We start from the raw sequence: 23,553 nt of genomic DNA on the forward strand, positions 1-23,553 counted from the left end.
GCCAAAGTAATGTCCTGTTTCATGCCGGCTTTAATGCCTTTCCCGTTCTGAAGAAGTAACTGTAAGGATGTAATTTCGACACTGTAATTTGCAAGTAATTCCAGCAGTGCGGTTTCGAAAATCATGGTCACGTCGTCAAATGAAGTACTTACACAAAGCTTTCTTGTCGTTTTTATTGGCGATAGTTGTAAACAATCAAAAGATAGTATTTCTGTTTGTAGATCTGGGCCGTTCCTTGGTATCTATTACCCCCTACTTCAAACACTTTAAAAATTCTTAAAATTTTATTTCGAGTAGATACAGACATTATGACGAAATTCCATTCCATGGTGAAGGATACATACCCACACCAATATTTCAACCATCCCATGTGGTTTCTCTTTCAAAAAGTTATATTATTTATGTGTGAACGAGTCCATATGTTCCAAACAAATTAAATATAATAGCCTCTATTCGTTTTTGTAGTTAGTTACGTATTAAAATACAAAGCGGTGCCGATACAAGCGGATAAAATGAAAACGCTGTTGTTTGATTAAACTAGAATATCAAATAAAATTAAGTTTATAAAATCCAAATAAAAATACTTGTTACCGTCAGTATGTAAGCTAGTGTAAAAAACAACAAAAATTAAACTAAAAGATAAAGCAACAAGCAAAAGTCATCCAAATCTATTTGAAATCTAATTGTGGACACATTGCTTACGCAGTCAGTTTGTCCAACGCTTTAGAGACTCTCACACACGGTCGCTGTCGGCAAATCGGTAGTTCGTTGCTCGAGTGGCATTTAGTCTCTCTATCGGTAATAGAACTAACATTTCATTTAGCGGGTGCACGGTCAAAGCATGAAATTCCTAATATTTGTGGCACTGCTCGGTGTTCTCATCGGTTTCGGTTATTTAAAATTCGATGAAGTGACACGTCCACTGCCACTACCAAAATTCGATACAAACAAATATTGGGGTCCTGGAGATGGATCCACATACAAAGAGGATAAAACCATTAAGCCATTTACAATTAAAGTTGAACCTGAGGTTAGTAAGAAGATTGTGTGTCATTTAAAGTGAAGAAATTACAAAATAAAAGAATTGTGTTTGTTTGTTTGTCAGTTCAGTGACAATTCTGCAAAAAAAGAAAAAAAGTTTGCAAAGTAATTAATTTTAAATTGCTAAAAGAAAAATGAACAACAAGAAGTACAAAACTCTAGAGAATAAAATTCTACGTTATTGTGTACAAATATGTAAAACCCCTTTTATACACTCCACCATAATATGGAGGGTATAATTAAATTTGTCATTACGTCTGTAACACATCGAAATATTCATCGGAGACCCTATATTCTTGATCAGGGTAAAATTCTTAGTCGATATAAACATGTCCGTCTGTCCGTCCGTCTGTTGAAATCAAGATACAGCTCGCAATTTTTAAGATAGAGCTTTGTAATTCGGTATAGAAGTTTCTATTACTCTATTGGTATTGCAAATGGACTATATATATTTTGATATAGCCCCATAAAACGGTAATACCCTATTTTCGGTATTTGAAGGTTGTAACCTCAATATTCCACAGAAATGGCTGAATTTTGGTATTTAGTCTTCGTTGGTGGTATAAAACTTTCCCCCAGAAAGTTGTCGTTACAGGTCCACGCCTTCATACAGCCACCATAGAACGGTACCTCCCGATTTTCGGTATTTTGAAGGTTATGACCACAATAATCCACTGAAGTGGCTAAAATTTAGTATTTATTTGGTCTTCATTTGGGGTATTATGAATGTTTTTCGGTATAGATATGAATTTTTTCGGTATAGATCCACGCCTTCATATAGACCCCAATAGAACGTACCTCCCGATTTCGGTGTTTTCAAGGCTGTGGCCCCAATATTCCTCAGAAATGGCCGACATTTGGTATTTAGTCTTCGTTGGTGGTATAAAGCTCAAACAGGAAAAAACAGGAAATAATTTTTTGAGATTTTTTTCTTTTCATAGTACATACTTTTTTCAATGTGGTTTGTGCGTGACCTTTCTAAATCCCTAAATAGAATAGACGTTATTTTAGTCATTAATATGTAAAAGTTCATTCATTCTTGCTACAGGAAAGCACAATTATTGGTGCCGACTTTAAGGATCACTGGGAACACTAACTGTCAAATTACAGCCAATTTAGACTGAAAATATTGTTACAAACACAATTAGCGCTCAAGAAGTTTTTTTTTTTGGTCACTATCTAATTGCAGGTAGTCAGACACAAAATTTAGCTAAACCCCCCAAAATACCGAAAATCGGGAGGTACCGTTATATGTGGTCAATACCAAAGTGTGGACCTATGTTGACTATTTTTAGTGAAGAAGTTTTGTTAAAACTGGGAATCTCAAACGCCAAATTACAGGAAATTCGATCAAAACTCTCAAAATACAGAAAATAGGAGGTACCGTTATATGGCGCCAATACCAAAACATGGTCCTATATTGAAATTCTTTGGTGGAGAAGTGTTGTAACTACTCTGAAACTCAAATGTCAAATTACAGTTCGGTTAAAAATTGCCGGCAAAAATCTCAAAATGCCAATTATTAGGAGGTACCAAAACATGGACCTATGTTTACAATTTTTAGTGAAAAATAACCGAAAATCGAGACGTATCTTTACCGAGCCGAACATCTGGATGTACAGTTATATGGGGACTACATCAAAACATGGACCTATATTGACAATTTTTGGTAGAGAAGTGTTGTGACCACTTTGAACCTCAAATGATAATTTACACGCTAGGGTGATTACAACAGACGGGGAGACGGACATGGCTAGATCTAGATCCTGGTCACAAATGATTACTTCAATGCTTTACAAAAGGAATAAAAACTTGATATACCCTCCATACTATGGCGGAGGATATAAAAAAGCTCTAAGTGCAAACAAGTAAGAAATGCGTTAAGTTCTTGTTTTACCCTCCACCACTAGTTGTATTATAGTAAAACTGAACAATTAGTTTCCTTTCGTTTAAGAAGAAGACTAAATACCAAATTCCAGCAATTTCGGTAAAACAATGTGGAACGTAAAGGTTTCAAAATACCGAAAATTGAGAGGTACCGTCCTATGGGCGCTATATGAAGACGTGGGCCTGTATGGACAAATACCAAATTTCAGCCATGTGGGTGGAATGCTGAAGCCACAACCTTCAAAATACCGAAAATCGGGAGGTAAACTTCTATGGGGCAATATGAAGGCGTGGACCCGCACTTACAAATTTCTAATGGAAAGTTTTGCACCCCCAACGAAGACTAAATACCAAATTTTAGTAATTTCGATGGATTATTGTGGCCATAACCTTGAAAATAACGAAAATCGGGAGGTACCGTTCTGTGGGGACTATATTAAGGCGTGGACCTGTACCAACAAATTTCATATGGAAAGTTTTATACCCCAAATTAAGACTAAGTGCCAAATTTCAGTCATTTCGGTGAAATATTGAGGTCACAACCTTCATAATACCGAAAATTGGGAGGTACCGTGTTATGGGGTCTATATGAAATCGTGTGCTTATACCGACAAAATTCATATGGAAATTTGTACACCCCAAACAAAGACTAAATACCAAATTTCAGCCATTTCGGAGGAATATTAAGGCCGCAAATTTCAAAATACCGAAAATCGGGTGGTACCGTTCCATGGAAAGTTGTATACCCCAAATGAAGATTAAGTACCACATTTCAGCTATCAAAATACCAAAAATCGGGAGGTACCGTTCTATGGGGGCTATATGAAGGCGTGGACCTATACCGACAAATTTCATATGGAAAGTTTTATACCCCAAATGAAGACATAATAATAAATGTCAGCCATTTCGGAGGAATGTTGAGGCCGAAACCTTCAAAATAACTGAAATCTGGAGCTACTGAGGCCACAACCTCTTAAATACGGAAAATTGGGAGGTACCGTTCTATGGGGGCTATATGAAGGCGTGGGCCTATACTGACAAAATTCTGGGGAAGAATTGTATACCCCAACGAAGACTAGGTACCAAATTTCAGCCATTTCGGTGCTATAATGAAGCTAAAACCTTCAAAATACCGAAAATCGGGTGGTACCGTTCTATAGAAACTATATCGAAACGTGTGCCTATATAGCCCATTTGCAATACCAAACATCCTAGGAGTAATAGAAACCTCAATACCAAATTACAAAGCTCTATCTTAAACATTGCGAGCTGTATCTTGATTTCAACAGACGGACAGGGTTATATCGACTTAGAATTTTACCCTGATCAAGAATATAAATATACTTTATAGGGTCTCCGATGAATATTTCAATGTGTTTCAAAAGGAATGACAAATTTAATTATACCCTACATATTATGGTGGAGGGTATAAAAATAGTATTGTCCGGATTACCGCGTTATCTAGATTATCGTGACTATACTGTACATAGTTAATTACTTACTTAGATGGCTTTCGTTCTAAACAGAACGTTTTATTACATAAGCCGAACTAAGAATACGCACCGATCTTTTACTTTAGTTCTCCAATTTTGGATGTCATGTTTTGAGATATCATCGTCAACTTGATCTTTCCATCGGAGTTTTTACCTTCCCTTGGGGCGTATACCTAATATAATATTAAATGGATTGTGATTGCATGCCTTTCCGGCAACTATTGGACAAAAATTGCCGAAGAATTTTTCTCTGAAAAACACCCATGCTTCGGATCCATACGGTATGGGTAGTATCAGTGCATGGTAGAGTGTGATTTTTATTTGACGAGAGGTAGTTTTTCTTTTAAGCTGTTTACTTAGACCAAAGTTGCATCTGTTGACAAATATTATTCTTTCCTTTATTTCAAAACTGATGTTGTTTATTTTTTATGCTTCTGCGAGGTAAATTATGTCAGTAACTACTTCAAATCTGCATTGATATGACCCGATTAATCAATCAATTGTCTTCATTTTCGTAAACCCAAACCTTACTTAAAATTGGTTTTTGGCAATTTCAGTCCCTAAATATTTCACGATCACCACCAAAAAACGTATCGTTTCTATTCTGGTCGGTATCCCACCTCCATAGAAAATTTCGTGACGATTAATTGTGTCCTTATGAACACATCTCAACTCGACGAATATTTCGGAAAAACAAACTTATAATACCCTTTCCACATTGTGGTGTAGGGTATTATTAGGTATTTCGGTTTCCCAATGGTCAAAAAACATCTCCACCTAAAATTGTGTGCATTGGTACTTTCGTAACAGAAAGGATTCTAATTGTTCCATATTAATTCCGAATATTTCATGGTGGAGGGTAAAATAAGTTTTGCCCGACCGAACCTAACCCTTTTTACTTGTTGATATCTCCCATGGAGCAATAAAAGAAGATAGAATATATTCGAAAATGTAACAAAAATATAACCCTACAGAAAAGGTAATATAATACTCTGCCCACCTTAGTATAGTCTTTTGCAACTCTTTCAAAGATAATATCGGAGTTCAGCCCATGATATTTCTATCGTTGCGACGCGTCGGTCCAACCGAGTAACATGTTCTATTTTCTTTATACATTTTGTCATTTGGTTGTTACTTCTTTTCTTTTAGATCATTACAGATCTACAAAAACAATTAAACCGTACATTAAAATTAACTGAACCTTTGGAAGGTGTGAAATTTGAATATGGCTATAACACTGATGCAATGTCACAGGCTGTGGCTTATTGGCGTGATACTTATTTGGCTAAATGGCCCGAACGTGAAGCTCTTCTCAATAGCTTGCCACAGTTTACAACGGAAATCCAAGGGTAAGTAAATTGATATTAATATTTTGTAAATAAAATGTACAATTTATATGCGTGAAATGTTTTTTGCAATTCAATAAATGTATTTTCGTTTTTTTTCATTACAAAAGCTTATCATATGTACATTAAGGCGGCCCAAAAAACGACAAACATTTTTTCCATGTTTTCCATTTGATCCAAAAACTTTCTATATGAAATTTTATGGCGATTGGTTATCTTTAACCCGTGCCACCTGAGCGATCTTTGTTTCCATAAAAATTTGTATGGGACCAAAGATGAATTTTCACGAAAATGTTTTAAAGGCAGCATTTGTGGTCCAATTGATGGAAAAAATTTACGTTAGTTTATAAATCAAACGGAAAAATGTTAGGAGGTCGGCCTTTATTTATTTATTTATTTTTTTTTTTTTGCCGCCCTAATATACATACATATGTATATAGTGAAAAAAATTTTGGCACACAGGTAGCTTTCAATTCAAGGGAAAAACGACGGTATTTTTGAAAGCAAGTCTTCTCAAATGGGCCTTAGAATGAATTGATGGCTATGTAATAATCTGTCTGTCGACACGATAATTTACAATTGTTACCAAATGTTACTGGATTTTATTTATTTGAAGATTTTGCCTTTTTAGGCGAAGATCATGTTTAGAATTAATTTTTTAATTAATTTCTCGTTGGAGTTTGATGATCAATAATGTAATTGAAAAAGGAAAGCCGACGACTCGAACCCACACACCCACCACTATGTGACATCCCAGCAAACCAATCGTACCGACATCGACATCTGTAGTGGAATTCGAGTTACCGACAAATATCGGTAAAATTAAAATGCTTATAATTTCGGTAATTAACGCAATTTTTCGGTAAGTTAACAACCAAAATAAAGCTGTTGCTAAATTCTACCGACAGCAACAGAGCTGTCAACTTTTATTGATACTTTTCATTCATAATTTTGTGTTTTAATGTTACCGACTTTTGTCGGTAACTCAAAAAATGACTTACAGAATTCCACTACTGATCCGAAATCGTAACGAAAGTTGAATGAAGTGGTTGACATAATTTCGGAACGAATTGTCGAACGCTTATTAGTTGTCTGTTAATATATACTCGTACCACAATTCATTTTTTTTTTCAATATTTTTGTCCCCTCTGCAAAACTAGAGATAGAACGCCGAATCTTTGAAAAGATTCGTTTTATGTTTGCAGGCAGGTCAAGTTCGAAAATGGGTTATATCGTTTCAAGTTTTGGTATAGCCTCCATATGTCAGTACCCCCCGATTTGAGTTATTTTAACGTTTTTAGGTACATTCCAGCCAATTTCAGCTAATTTTGCGTTTTTAACAAAATTTTCTGACCGAATTTGGCATTTAAGGTTCTTAGATGTCTAGAAACGTATATACCAAAAAGTATGGACATAATTCCATGTATTGGTATAGCCCCCATTTCAGCTATATTGACGTTTTTAGACCGAATTAGCTATAAATTGACATTTAGGGTTCCTAGTGTTATAGGTTCTAGTGTTTTAGAATTGACTCCATATAAGTGTACAGCTTTATTTGGGGTGTTTTGACCGAATTTGCTATAATTTAATTTAATAATAATTTAAATTATAAAAAATGGAATTCCGGAAATGCTTCGTTCAAATTTCTCTTTTTTCGATCAACGCGTAAGCCCCAAATCATACTTCCACGGTTTGGGTCGCTGATTTATGATCGTTCATTTGTTCTTCGAGTAGCTAGGTTATTTTTATTTATTGTTGTCTTATTAGGACGAAGGTTATTTATTTATTAAAGTTTTTAATTAATTGAATTAATCGATCTAACATGACCTAAGGAGTTTTATATTGAAATAGTGAATTCTAGCGAAGTCCTACACACACAGCTACGATCGTTTCGCTGGTGGTTAATTCAGCTCATCAGGCATATCGGATGTGAATAGCTAGAAGACAAAGGCGGAGTTTTAAAACTTCTATTTATGCAGACATTATTGCAAATTTGCAGATATGAAGTATTTTTCTTTCTCCAAATTTCTGCTAGACGATTATGGCCGAATAGCTTATTTACTGACATTTTCTTGGCTGTTAGGTCAATTTTAACATTTCCGCTATAGAGTTCCCAATTTTTCCGTTCTCATACTTTTTTAATAAATCTGTATGGGGAAGCAATTTATAATTCGCTCTTTTCCTATTTAACCCCTCCACCATAGAATTGATTGTATATTAAGTTTTTTTTCCTTTGTAACGCTTTAAAATAATAATTTGAAACTCCATAAAGTATATATGTATATTCTTGATCAGAGTAATGTTTATTATACCCTCCACCATAATAGGGAGGGTATAATTAACTTTGTCATTCCGAACATCGAACTATGTGTCGGAGACCCTATAAAGTATATATATTCTTGATCAGCATAAAATTATAAGTCGATATAACCATGTCCGTCCATTGAAAATAAGATACATCAAGATACAGATCGCAACAATTAAGATAGAGCTTTAAAAATCTGTCAGTAAAGGTCTACGTTTTAGTTTAGCCACCATAGAAAGGTTCCTCTCCATTTTCGGTACTTTGAAGGGCTTACCTTCATCTTCACACCGAATTGGCTAGAATTTTGTATTTAGTCTTCCTTGGGGCTTTAAAACTTTTCCCCAATAATTTGTCAGTACAGGTCGACTTTTCGATATTGTCACCCCAGAAAGTTGTCAGAACACCTCTATGTTTTGATTTAGCCCCCATAGAACGGCACCGCCCGGTATTTTACGAGGTTTAGCATCAATCTCACACCAAACTGGGTGAAAATTGGTATTAAGACTTCTTTAGGGCTGCTTTAAGGAGCTATACAAGAAGTCTGACCTTAAATAACGGCATTTAACACTCAAAAATTATTTTTTGTTTCTAAAGTATATCTCAGACACCCTCAGACAAATTTTGCTGCTAATTCCATCAATTGTACGGTAATACACACATTTCCTTGGGGTGTATGTAAACTTTTGTCCCCCTCCTTTTTTGTGTTTTTATACATATTTGGTAAACATTCATGTAACACCGCCACCCAATGTGGTATACCAATATTCATATCTCGGCGAGATAAAGCTATTTTGAGATGTGTGTCCGTCCGTGTGTCCGTCTGTCCATTATAAATTGTAATCAAACTCCAGGCCGCAATTATGGACGGATCGTCACGAAATTTGGTATGGAGGTCGGTTTCACATTAGAATATATCGCTATTTTAATTGGTGATGATCGTGAAATATTTAGCGGGTGAAATGTACCAAAAACTTAATTTTTATCCGATTTTGTAGCTGCTCGGTAGGTCGCAGTAATAGTCCGATCGCCTGGAAATTTTAAATAAGGTAAGAGTATATGACAAAGAGGAATCTTGCAATTTGAGATGGCGATCAGATAATATTTGGAGAGTTAAAGGGACCGCAACTTTTGTGTGAAAATTGTGAAAATTTTTAAATACAGCTTATATCTTTTTTCCCAGGAAGAGACATTCCGGGCAAGTAAGCTATACTTGGAAGACGAACGCTTGACCTTTCTATTGATTTCAATTGTGTTGGTGTACATGATAAGATAACAGAGGTACAGCCTAGTATATTGTATTATTTGTTTGTAGTGTTATCATAAACATGCTAGATTTCGCAATTATAGCTCAATAGTCACGAAATTTTGCACTAAGTAAAAGTTTAGGTAAAAGAAGATAGTTACAGTTTTGAATGATCTGATATTATTTAGCGGATGATATAGACCATTACTTTTGTATGAAAAATACAAAAAAAAAATATTTTTGGTCTATATTTTATTTCCTGGAGGGCATATGCCGGCAAAGTAGTCTACATATGGAAGTAAAACTTCTGATCTTCCCCGTGATGCAAATTGCAATCACATGTCTGCTAGATAACGGGCCTACTGCTTAATATATAATGTGTATTGTGTAGAGAACCACATTTTCCTATTCCCAGTTTTTGCATTATTGCAAATTACATGGTGCCCTAACGTTTTAATTGTCCAATTGGATTTTAATATATATATACCAGCATGGGTAGCTTTGTCACCTTTTTGCAAAACGATTCCCCAGCCAGGCAAAATCAAATTTTCAACGGTGGCAAAATATACTTCAGTATGATTTGCGGCATTTTCTGATTATTTCAGCCATATAAAACTTCTCTACAAGTGGTGTCTTAGGTCACGCCGTTCGGACTCAGAGATAAGCTGTGGGTCCCATATCATTGAGCGAATATGAATCGGGGTACACTCACTTATTGATATGAGAGAGGTCTCCCTTGTCCCTTCTGAGATGTTTGTGAAACAATTATTATATTATTATTTAATCTAAGTGCGATACGTTACCAGAATCCACAAAGTTTATTTGTTCCATAAAGAAATTTTGATTTGTGAAAAGCTATTTCCCAGTGGTAAAGGTGTAGGGTATCACATGGTCGGCCCCGTCCGACTATAGCCTTGGATTACTTGTTATTTTTAATTTACCGTTATTTGTATTATGGAATAAACTTTTTTTGTATTAAATATTGTTTATTAGTGAAAAGAATTTCATAAAAATCATAACCTACCCTAAAACTCGAGATTTATGGGATGTAAACTTTTGTCCCTAACTGTATATGCAGTTTAGTTCGAGGCCTTTTATTTTCTATTGCATGTCTAAAATTATATAATGGATGGATTATATAAAATATGGATGTATAGATCCATATGAATCTCGTTAGGTCCACTCTTTTCGATACCTTCCAAACAAATCCTTAAAATCCATAATGACCGTATTTAATTTTTAAGAATATTTAATTGAAAAATATGTTACAACGTAGCTCTGACCTAACCTGTAATATTTAACATAACCTACGTATTTTGTTCCTATTTTCCTTTTTAGTTTGAAAATCCACTTCATTCATGCCAAACCCACTGCTGAAGCTATGGAAAAGAAAAAGGTTTTACCACTTCTCTTGCTGCACGGCTGGCCCGGCTCTGTTAGAGAGTTCTACGATTTTATACCCATTCTAACGGAACCAGCTGAAATGAATGATTATGTTTTTGAAGTTATTGCACCATCATTAGTTGGTTATGGCTGGTCTGATGTAAGTACAACGAACTGATATCATTCATCATAGAAGAGATATTTTAATATAACTTTCCCCATCCTTATGTTTTCAGCCTGCTCGTAAAGTTGGATTTAATGCTGCTGAAATGGCCATTGTTATGCGCAATCTTATGTTGCGTCTGGGTTTTGAAAAATTCTTGGTACAAGGCGGTGATTGGGGTTCGATTATTGGTAGCAATGTTGCTACCCTATTTCCGGAAAATGTTTTAGGCTATCATTCCAATATGTGTGTACTACAAACTCCTCTTGCCATAATGAAGACCATCGTAGCCAGTTTGAAGCCTGAAAAATTCCTGCCATCCCGCTTTTTCCGTGAACATCACTTCCCTCTGTCTGAAAAATTGAAATTCTATTTGGAAGAAAGTGGTTACTTCCATATACAGGCTACCAAACCTGATACTGTTGGTACTGCGCTTCAAACCAGCCCCATTGGCCTAGCCGCCTATTACATTGAAAAATTCCAAACCGCAACTGGCGTAGTTCACAATCAAAGATTTGATGCCATTAGCAAAGTCTTTACCTTCGATGCTGTTTTGGACAATGTCATGATTTACTATTTGACCAACAGTGCAACCACCGCTGGACGTTTCTACAAGGAGAATATGTCAAAGGCCTATTTGGATTTGCAATTGGAACGTGTCCAGACACCAGTTCCAATGGGCTGTGCTCGTTTCCGTTACGATCTACCACCTGCACTTGATTGGCAATTGTTGGACAAGTATCCGAATTTGATTCACAGCAAGTATTTCAATCAAGTTGGTCATTTTGCGGCATTAGAAGCTCCCGTTATGCTATATATTGATTTTGCCGAATTTGTAAATAAAATTGAATTCAAGTAAAGCGCGCATTTATTAGAATTATTTGTTAAATTTTCTTTTTTTATACGAAATATTTATTGTTAAAAATAATTTAATAAATGAAAATTGTTTGTAATAGTTGTTTGTAATCATAGTTTGTATTTAAACAAAAAATCAGTATGGAAGTATTAGAGTGGGTTGGTTATACTGCTATGTTCGCTTCATTCCTTACTTCCTAACTCTTCGGCTTATTCTTAAGAAGCTTATAAGTTTGTTTCATCATAAAATTTCGCAAATGTTGTGACTTTTTATTACAAAATCTTTTACAATAGGAAAGTACTTCATTTTGAAGGAAAGACGTACGTAGGGGGTCCAATTGTACCAATTATGAGCCAATTTGCGTTGATGGTGAATACGGAAGTCGCACAGGTTCAGAATCGTTTTTCCTGGTCACAATTCAGCATCTTTTGAACGGATAATGATACTTTCCTTTTTTGTTCGATGGATAATATAATCACCTTTCCAAACATTCGGATTAGGTCTACACTATTTTCAGAAGTAATTCGTATTATTTTAATTTCAATTCGAGAATTCCATTTCTAATTCGAAGCATTTCAATTGTAATTCGAAAATTCCATTTGTAATTCAAATTTGTCCATTTGAAATTCGATTTATTCCATTTGTAATTTGAATTATTCCATTTGAAATTCGAATTTTTCTATTATAAAATTTGTTTACAAATGTATATTGAGAAAAAGAATACTATATCTTATATTTAGAAAAATTATTGAAAATTAATTTTTTTATTTTGTTAAAAATAATTAATTATAAAGACAAAAATGGCGATTAGCTTAAGGAAAAATATTATAATACTATAATGAAAACAGAAGTATTTAAGATATAATAAAAATAGTAAATTAAAATAAAATAACGGTAGTAATACAATTTGAAAATAATAGCATTTAGGATCCCACTAAAATATCTTCAAAAGATAAAACTAGTTCTTGAAATGTTGTTGAATGAACAATAGTGCTACCACAATCACCTACATTAACACATTGAATAGCGTTCCGAACCAGCTCTTCCATATATTGCAACCGTTGTTCGCCCATGTTTGAAGGTGATACCTGAGGAACTTGAATGTTTGTTTTCACATGACATTTTATTTTTGACCATATGGTCTCTATCGGATTTAGTTGGGGTGAATATGGTCCCAATCTTAATAAAAGTGCAGGCGATTCTTCAAAAACTTATTCATATATGCTGTGACAAGGGGCGTTATCACAAACGACTAATAAATCATATAAGTCGTTACCCAGTTCCTCCCTATTGTCAAGAAAGGAGCGCATCCACCCATTCGCATCCGCAGCCCGAAATGAACGTCGGCGAATATCCATTTTGATTATGCCGCTTTTCCCAATTGCTCCAATAACATGTTTATTTTGCTCCCTAGAAGGGTACTGACGGATCTTGCTCCCACTTTGGACCAACCAATCTAATATAATTGTTTAGGTGAGGGAGGGGAAATCCATAGGCTTCGATAACTCAGTAAAGGAATGATGAGCAGTGGGGGTGAAATGAATAAAATAAAACAATAAAAGCAGTATCAGTTTCAATGTAATAAATGATTGCCGTTTATTGGTGTATTTCTTTTCAAACAACAACAAAGATTACCTTGTAATCTGGGGTGGCGACAGAGGCCGGTTAGTACACGCAAAAAAAAACGGCCTCTCTAACATATGTCCCAAACATATTTTGCAGCAAACATATATATGTTTGCAACAGTCCCAAACATAATATATGTGTGGGTCTGCAAACAAATATATGTTTGGGTGCAAATATATATATATATATATATATATATATATATATATATGTTTGGGTGCAAAGATATTTATGTTTGGGTGCAAAGATATATATGTTTGGGTGCAAACACAGATATGTTTGGGTGGAAACAATTTTATGTTTGGGTGCAAACATTTTATATGTTTAAGTGCAAAAAAGTACAAACCCAAAAGGCACAAAAAAACAAACACATGCTCCAGTGGGCGCTTACTGAGAGCAAGGGAGCGTAAAATTCAATGTAAAACACTTTGAAATGTGTGCTCATTTGCTCTCAGTAAAAACTTACTGGCTATCTCTATAGCAGCGACGACCACAGAAATACAACCAAAGCGAAGACATGTATGAACGTATGAGTGAAAAAAGCAACAACCACATTATGTTTTTGTTTGTTTTCATTAATTTACACTGTACGTGAGAGAGAGAAGCAAATGCAAAAACAACTAAGTGGGCGCCCTCACTATACGATCTAAGCAAAGAAGCACGTCCCTGCTCTATAGTATACACACAAATGTTGAGGTTGTTTATTGAAAGGAAAAAGAACAAGAAACACATAGGTACATACAAAATTCCAAAGAAATACATGACACACTTTAATAAAAGAAAAACTGATTGAAATAATTTGTAAATAGTCACACTTTTAAAAAGGAAAAATATATAGAAACGTTATTGAACGCTTCTCCTTAGTTGTGAAATAAAACAAATTGTCCTCATAGTTGAAATCATCAGCGGGGAATCGGCATCTAGAATCAAATGAGTATGTAATGTATTAAATAAATATGGATATGCCATATTTCAAATATACATAAGTCTGTATGTAATTACCAATATTAAATGCGATTTCTTCCTTGTCCAATAAAATAATTCCATTCAACTTTCCGATTCAATTATAAAATGTATTGGGCATTTAATTTACTAAAAACACAATTTCTTTAAGAAAACACAAAACACTGATTTATTCACTCACTTTACCGTCTTGACGCTACGCTGGCAACTAAAACACTGAAGAAAGAAAAACCAAAATAATTCCTACCATTTCTTCTTATCCTCTTCGCCCACTACGTTGGTTAACAACAACAAAACAAGAAACACACGAGTTTGACGCATACATGCCACAAAAAGCCCCATTCTTCGCTTCTACGTCTTCTATTATACAATACACACAACTCTTCATAATAAGACAGCATTCCACAGCCGCGATAGCACTGTTATTACTCTCCTTGACAAACATCCTCTCTCCACCCATGAAAAAAATGTTCTAACATAAAAAATAGGTTTTACCCAAACATATCAAATTGAGATATGTTACAAAATGTTGCAAACATATATTTGTTTGGACCCAAACATATTATGTTTAAATCCAAACATATAATTGTTTGCAACCGGTCCCAAACATATATTTGTTTGGATCCAAACATATTTCTAACATAAATTTTTCTGCGTGTAGCAACAAAGATTACCTTCTGTAATCGGGGGTGGCGACGGAGGCCGGTTAGTATAACACGTAGACGTTATGTTAAAGCGCGACAAGTGAACTATACAAAGGTTGGTCGACAAGTGAACGCAGAGGTTCTTGCAACCGCAGAGGATTGCAGCGATCGCAGAGGATCTGAGTCGATTTATACTACTACATTTACATATTCCAATGAGAGAAAACTCAACAACCACCGCTCGTTACCATCAACACTCTACGGTCTCCGCAGAGGGAACTTGCTGAGGTGATGCACGATGATGTCAATCAGCATCCGTGATCGACTGAGCTCGGTAAGTTGAGTTGGAATGTATCAAACCTAATGTTTTGGTACAGCCCCCTTATAGCGGTACCTTCCGATCTTCGGTATTTCGGATATTTAAGCCACATTTTCCTACTAAATTAGCTGTAATTTGGTACATAGGGTTCTTAGTGGTCACAAAACATATCCACCAAAAATCGTGGACCTGGGTCCACGTTTGGGTATAGCCTCCATATAACGGTACCTTCCGATTTACAGTATTTTGAGGATTTAAGCAAAATTTTCCGAAAATTAATTATTTCGCCTGCAGTAATTAATAATTTAGTATCCTTTATGCCTAAAAGATGTGATTGTGTCATCCAGAATAGAGGATAAGCAACAAATTATTGATTTCAATAGTTTTTGCTGTACCTCAAATAAGGGGGGGGGGGGGGGGGGGTGCTTTAGTTTTGTCCGCTTATATTTGCGACCTAAAATGTTTTTTGAATTTTAACTTTTGTTTATTAAATTCTGATCTCCTTGTTTTTGTATTTTTCAATTATAAAGATATGAATAAATAAAAAGAAAAATAAAAAATAAATTTATTATTTAGTTTTCATAAAAAAATTATCATTTCAAAAAAATTTACTGAGGGGGTGCTTTAGTTTTGGCCGATACTGTATATATATTGATTTTGTATCACGAGTTTGCTTTAAGATCTGTATGTACCGTAATGTGGGGCTATACCAAATCACTGACATATACCAAACATTTTTAGAAACCAAACTTCTTCATAAAGAACTCGAAATATTAAATTACGGTTAACTATGTTTGAAAGAATTTTTTGGAAAAGTTTTAGAGATATCTTGCACAATAGCCATTTTAATATGTGCCGTCAGGGTTTTGGAGCATGGACCATTATCTCAGGAAGTATTAACTTACCCCGGAAAAAATTACCGTTGTAAATGAGGCCGCTAGAACAACCTACCCGAAGGAGTGAACAGATCTGGCCTATCTTCGAACTAAAACTTAGTTTGGACAAAATATTACGGTACCCAAAATTTGGTTCGAATCCGTTCGAAAGTTATCATGCGCACCAGCCAGCAGAATTTCGTCCAAACATACTTGGGGTCTAAAACCGTTATTTCGACGAGGCACATTTGTGGTCGTAACAAAGTGAATATGGTAAAAATCAAATTTCATTTACAATTCCATTTGAAAAAAATTTTAGCGAGCACATCTCCGAACTTTGCTATAGAGGTTAAGGAAAAAATGCTGGTTTTAAATCTGTTCGCGTTCACAAATTTGGGCGATGCCCGTAAAAGTTATAGCGGTTTTTATTCTCTTATAAAGAAAAAATATTTTAAAATTTCTTATTTGTTGTATTGAGAAAATGTATGCATATATCAGTAACAGCATTTGACATTCATCCGTAGATGCACCATAATTTCTAAAATTTGTTTTTATTTTCGCGGAAAATCAAAAAAAAAAACAAATAAGAAAGTATAAGTCAGCTGAGCCGACAGAGATATACCCTCAGCCACGTACCCGAAGAAAAAAGTTAACACAATACTTCTGTAGGTTTCTTAGCTGTTGGGAAAATTTTCCAGGATGGAAAGGGCCGCAAAAAACTACATGTTGCAACAAAATTCAGAATGATCCAAGACGAGTGCATTTTTTCAAAACTTTGGGTAGGGTGTACCCATAGGAGTGATCCGATGTAGTACATATTCGGACCTAATACAAATCTGTAGGAAATATTTTTTTTCTTTATTAGTCTATATATAATATGTTGTACTTAATTTTCTGAATTTAAATATATTACAATTTTACTTTTCAATTTACAAAGTTTGAGCTAAATCGATTTCTCTCTTAAAGGGTTATTTTACACATTAGCCTGTTTGGGTGGTGCCGGTAGGATTTTCTGGACCTTTTTGGGTCATTATCTCAGGAAGTATGGACTTTTCCACGAAAAAAAATTACAACGTCCTAACGGGGGCCGCAAGTGCAACCTGCTGCGTCACAAATTATTAAGATCAGAGAGGAGTTGTTAAACTATACTTTTTCCAAATTTTGTGTGGGAGGTACTCAAATGAGTGGACCGATATAGTCCATATTAGAACTCGATCTATGCCTGAAAGTAATATTACCAATAGCAAAGTTTGGCTCAATTCGGTTATTCCCTCCTAGAGTTATCATGCCCACAATCTTGGTGAACAATTTTGAACCTTTTTGGGGGCGGTAACGGAAGGAGTGGACCGATATGGTCTATCTTAGAATTTAAACTAAGTTTTGACAAAATATTGAAAGACCCAAAATTTTAACCAAATACGCTGATCCGTGCGAGAGTTATCGTGCACTCCAACTATGACAAATGGTATTATATGGGTTGTTTGCAGTTTTCGTGCTGATTTCTGAGGATATATGGACTTGCTCCTGAAAAACATTATATCGTCGTAATGGGGCTAGTGAATACAAGTGGCTGCAACAAAAATCAAAGCGATTCGAGAGCAGGCCTTAAACTGCACTTAAGCAAAATTTTGTGTGGGAGGTACCCGAAAGATTGAACCAATAGGGTCCATATTGGAACCTCATCTATGTCTAGTAGAAACGTCACGATGTGCAAAGAATGGACTAATTCGGTTACTCCCTTCAAGAGTTATCGTGCGGATAATTTTTCCGAACATTTTTGAACTTTTGTGGGGGAGATACCTGAAGGAGTAGGCCGATATGGCCCATCTTCGAACTTAAATCAAATCTGGACAAAATATTTCGATACCCAAAATTTGAACCGAATCGATTGATCCGTTCGAGAGTTATCGTGCGCACCAGCCAGCCAGACAGACAGACGGACGGACAATGCTAGATCGACTCAAAATTGTCTGAAACAAACATACTTGGGGTCTAAAACCATTATTTCGATGAGGCACATTTTTGGCCGTATCAAAGTGTAAATACCCTCTTTAGCCTAAAGGCTGAGGGTATAAAAAATAAAAATCTGGCAGCAATTCTAAATTATACAACCTCAGAGTCCGTATAAACCTCTAAAAAATAAATTAAAAATACCTACAGAATCTAAACAACGCATAAAAAGTATGAAACCAAAATTATAAACATTCGCTTTATAAATTGCATATTATAGCAACAATAAAAGAGAAAAAAACTCATTGTTAAAACATTATTCCAAATATATTTTTGTTTCGATTAGACAAATTAGAAAAAAATATTTGGGAGTTCTCCAACTATTTCGCTAAAATATCATACAATAATTAACGTATACTGCTAAAACTTCATCAAGAAATATGGTTTACCATCGCGAGAGCTTAAATGCCTACTGTGATAACTTATAAGGATAGGAAATTCAGAGTAATATTGAAATAACAAGCATTCAAAAAATATGAAAATTAAAAAGCCTGTTATTCGCGAATGAGGTGAAATCAGTTGATGCGCATTCGATTTTGGATAGAGCGAATCAATATCTTTCAATATCTATGCATATTTCGATGTTTCACTCAGCGGCCATTGTGTGCCGTCACAATGCCAAAAATCTTAAAGTGGGTAAAAGTCGCGCAATGTGCATACGATTTTGATGATCATCCGCTTTCATTAGCGCCCATCAAAATTATGTACGTCAATATACACCTATTTCAAATAGATTTTTCAAGAACCACGGATGTGCCTCCATATGTTATTTTGCGTAAAAGACCCATATTACTCGGGCATCTCTGTAATTTATGATTCGCAAATATTATAATCGCGTATAAAGGTTTCCATTTATGTAAACATTTTTGAAGAAAATCGCGGTTTAGTACGCGGATTTGTCAAAACATATTTTTGCAGATTTTCCTATTTCCAAGGTATCTATATCCGCGGTTTTAGTGGTTGTATTTGATCGCGGAAGGGCTCATTAGATCCGTCGCGAACAAAAACTAAATTCACGCGGGGTTCAAAGGAAATTGAATGACACTTGTAAATTTTAAACGCAAAAAATAGGTTTTTTAAGAAAATTCACGCATCAAATGTTGACGTTTAGACTCCTATTACTAGGATACTGTAAGGAGCACACTCATGAGATATACATTAGGGTTATGACTTTTTTACAACCTCGTATCCCTGTATGATATTTTGATGAGTTTTTTGCTAAGATTGCATAAAATCTTATTTATAAAGTGACTAGCTGAACCCGGTACACTTCGCTACCCCGACCAATATAAAATATAATGGAATGCTATATTTATATTGAAATTATTCTTTAAAATACTTTAATGCATAAATATAGCAGATATGAAGGCTTTCTCTACATATTCAGTGCCGTGTATGGAGCTTATGTTATGGTATTTTTGTTTGGTGCAGGTAGTAAGACTCCTGCTAAATCCTTTCCTACTATAACTACACCAAAGTGGGTGACATTTGCAAATGTCATATCGTCACCATAAATGTCCCTTTTAAAGAAGAGAATTAAATTAGGAATAACGTTGAGATTGAGAACGTTTTTCAAAGGGCATATATCAAGCTGTTGTGACACCTTAAATTACTATTAGGGTAACTCCCACTTGCATTGACACTTTTTAATCCAATAATAATAATGAGGATAAGGACATGTCTTAAGTAAATATAGGTATCTGTTTCCCCTTCGCCCATCCCATGTAAGAAGTCTCTCAGATATATGATATTTAATAATTTTAGCCTTGATTTTCTCCAAATAAAAGTACACGCATACTGTAATGATGACTTCTACTGACTTCAAAGACACTTCCTTAAATAATGAATCAGAGATTCAATATTTTATTATTCCTTATCTCTACTCATGTTGAGTAATGTTGGCGACATTTCCTGAGTATTTCAGCCATCTAAAACTTCTCTATAACGTGGTGTCGTAGGACACGCCGTTCGGACACGGCAATAAACAGTAGGTCCCATATCATTGAGCTAATATGAATCGGGGTGCACTCATTGATATGAGAGAAGTCTCCCCTGTCCCGTCTGGGATGTTTGTGGAACAATTATATATATATATATATATATATCTACTCATGTAACCTGAAATCTGAACGTTTTTTTTCAAAATATTTTTTCGAAAATTTTTAGTCCCAATTCTGCACACAATTTACAAATCTCTTAAAAACTTCATTGAAATTGGACATTCATAGCGTGTTGGTGCATCAGATACCTCAAATCGGCCAAAATTTTATATGGGAGCTACATCCAAATCTGGACCGATTTCGATATATTTTGGCACATTTATTTGTAGGCAAAATTGCGAAACAAATTCTAAAATTTATTGCAATCGGGCATATTTTGCATGTTTGGTGCGTCATATGGATTAAAAGACTTACATATATTCAATAAAATATAGCTTTTTTAAGAACGACTTTTTGCCGTAATGGCGAAATGAAAGAAATAACAACTTTTTTACACCGATATGTGGTATTTTCGATATTTGTTAAATATACAAAAAATGTATGATTCTAGTTCACATATTTTTAATCTGCATAAAATGCCAATTCGATGTCCCTCAGTCTGCCCGTCTGCACAAAAGTAGACAAAGCTCTCATCATTTTTGATGGAGTTTTTAATGAAAATTATACAGCTCCTAAGACTTTGGACGGGTCTGCAAGAGGAACGAAGTCTTTTGAAATCCGCCAGAAACCGAAGGCTTTTGATAATTGAATAAAAATGTATTTAAATAATTTTAACAATTAGTTAAGTTAATTATAGTAACACGAAATTGTAATTGTATAATCGGGAACATCCGAATACAAATTGGCATATAAAGAAGAGGTGATTTTGTTATTGAAGATGATTTTATCGGTCGTTGTTTTAAAATAGACTCCATAGAACAATACAATGTTTTCGGTATTTTGAAGGTTCGGAAATTAGATGTATACCACTATGATGTAGAAAATTGTTGGTATAGACCCATAGTGTCCGTAAAACAATACCTACATATTTTCGATATTTTGTTGGTGTTAGGCACATTGTACAATAAAAACGTGTGCAATTTGTATCTTTGTCTTCAGTCGAAGTACAAACATTTCCTGCCGAAAATGTTCGGCGAAGCTCCACGTTTCGGCATAGCACCCATAGAACGACACCGCCCGAAAACGGTATTTTTGGAGTTGAGCATCAATCACTGCGTTGTGGGTATTCTGGTTCACCTATATACCATTGATTGCGGTAATTTCGAATTTTCATACTCGTGGTACCAGAATATGAACACAACCGCATAAAAGATGTTAACATCGGAATGTATTTGCTTTCCAACATTTTAAGACAATTGCGAAACAGTTGTAAATTGGTCGAATTTGAGTATTATATAATAAAAGTTGCGGCATTGAAATATGATAGGACATGTAGCGCCCACATAATAAGCTTTTGTCGTTACTTACGGTCACAAAATTAACACCGAAATATATTTACTTTCGGAAATGTAGGTATTTTCTTACTAAACCAATAATAATAATTGCCTCTCTCGAAACCACTAATACTCGTTGACAATTTGTATCTTTTTAATTTCCTTTAAATAATTTCAATGCAAATTAAATTGATTGTCGTAAATAAAACATTTTAGAACTTTCAAATATTGATAAAACTAAAACACAAAATGTCACAATTTGTGCATATTAGTAAAAGTCTGAATTTTTTAATATTCCACTTGAAAAAAATTGTTTGACGCTACATTGACGATTTTTGGTGCATGGATTGAGGAAAAATTCCCATCTGTTCGAGATACTAATTTTGGATATTGCGCGCAAAAGTTATGGCGGTTCCAATTCTGATTATTATAAAAAATTTTATAAAAACGCTATTCATTATATCGAGAAACATTGTTAATTTATGGCTTCCTACATCTATTGTATAAAACTCAAATGGCGTTCGTACGTGAATTGGTAGTTTGCAACTTGTTTTAATAAAATTCAAGCTGTTTATGCATCCGAATAATATATAAAAATGTGTACGTAATCTAAACATCGCAAAGATTCAAATGAAAACTATACAAATCCGTTTAGTGGTTTGCATATTATAGCAAAAACAAAAAAAATATATTGAGGAAATTTATAAAATTTTTGTAAGAGAAAATATTTATTATAATTTATTTTGTGAGTTAGTTGAAGAAAATGTAGTAAAAATAGGTCGGAGTTTTTCTTCTATTTTAGTAAAATTTCACGCAAAAAAACACATTTTTTATTATATTCACTTCTCGAATTCACGCTAACATCTAACGGAAGATCAAGTTCAAATAGCTTTTGGGTTCCTTTAAATGGGTTATAATCTTGAAATAAAACTCTATCGGGTAATGTTCATTTTGAAATGCGTGTGAATCGCGAAATCCTCAAAATAGCTTGATGCGCATGTGGTTTACCTATACACCGAATCCTTCTCTTTTAATTTGTACACATTTGACAGGATTTATGATTTATATGATCCGGACCGTCAAAAAACTAAACTATCTTGGGGTCCCAGCACAATCAAACGGATCTTGTAAATACTGTACCCCAAAAATAGGGGTTTTCGGAAAAATATCGCACCAAATTTTTGCTTTTGGCAGTGGATTACTCTGATGCTGTATGGGCTACATGGTCAATATACATATCAAATTATGCGTAAGGGGGATGCAGTGGAAATTTTGAAATGTGATACATTAGAAGTGTAATCTTCATTTTGGGCAGATATCCGTTATTTAAACGGTTTAACCGTCAATCGAATAACAACGTAAAAAAACTCGTTTGCTTCAACGTGTTTTTACCATTTACTTGTTTTTATTCATTTACGCGGTCATAGCTTTCGCGAAAATTAACCCAGAAAAATTTGAAGGAATGGGTTCTTTGCGATGACGTGATTTCATGTCATATTTTGCATTGGTTCTAAGGATGCCGTGAAAGATCCGATCTTTTCATTAGGATTTGAACTGTCGTCGTGATGTTGTCTTACATTTCCTGCATATCAGACAACTAAAACTTCTAAACAATTGGTATTGTATGAAGCTCGAAATGTCTGCAATAAAAATGAAGTCCCAATCATCGAGCTACAAATAGAATCGGACTGCACACATTGCTATTTTAAAAGTTCCCTTGTCTGTTCTAAATCTGACATGAAACAAAATCAATCAAATCTCGCTTCTTGAAATTTGAAAAAAGTTCGAAACGAAAAGGAACAAGAATCTGAAAATAAAGAAACGACTTTTGGAAAGAAACAATTAAAAATAAATTAATAAAGCATAAATGATATTTTTCAGAAAAAGTCTCTCATCCCCGTTCGTTACATTTTGTTCTTAGAGATCCCTAAAGCAAGCCGGGTTGTAGATCCCTACATATTTTCGT

At 34.7% G+C, this 23,553-nt stretch overlaps 1 protein-coding gene across 1 annotated transcript; it reads left to right on the plus strand.

Moving 5' to 3' along the window:
• Positions 1-458: 458 nt before the first annotated feature.
• Positions 459-11,814, plus strand: Jheh3 (Juvenile hormone epoxide hydrolase 3). The gene is made up of 4 exons (XM_073989331.1): positions 459-1,030; positions 5,571-5,770; positions 10,654-10,858; positions 10,935-11,814. Exons 1-4 carry the CDS (start codon positions 842-844, stop codon positions 11,718-11,720), a joined length of 1,380 nt encoding a protein of 459 aa, XP_073845432.1. The 5' UTR covers positions 459-841; the 3' UTR covers positions 11,721-11,814.
• The last annotated feature ends 11,739 nt before the right edge of the window (positions 11,815-23,553 follow it).

Source organism: Musca autumnalis, unplaced genomic scaffold (genome assembly GCF_047663935.1).
Source record: "Musca autumnalis isolate F117 unplaced genomic scaffold, ASM4766393v1 scaffold_5, whole genome shotgun sequence".
Taxonomy (NCBI): domain Eukaryota; kingdom Metazoa; phylum Arthropoda; class Insecta; order Diptera; family Muscidae; genus Musca; species Musca autumnalis.

Excerpts from the sequence above, each read along its gene's own strand:
- Jheh3 (XM_073989331.1), top strand. The coding sequence starts at position 842 with ATGAAATTCCTAATATTTGTGGCACTGCTCGGTGTTCTCATCGGTTTC. Across the intron at positions 1,031-5,570 it reads CAATTAAAGTTGAACCTGAG|ATCATTACAGATCTACAAAA; the intron begins GTTAGTAAGAAG and ends CTTTTCTTTTAG. Across the intron at positions 5,771-10,653 it reads TTTACAACGGAAATCCAAGG|TTTGAAAATCCACTTCATTC; the intron begins GTAAGTAAATTG and ends TTTCCTTTTTAG.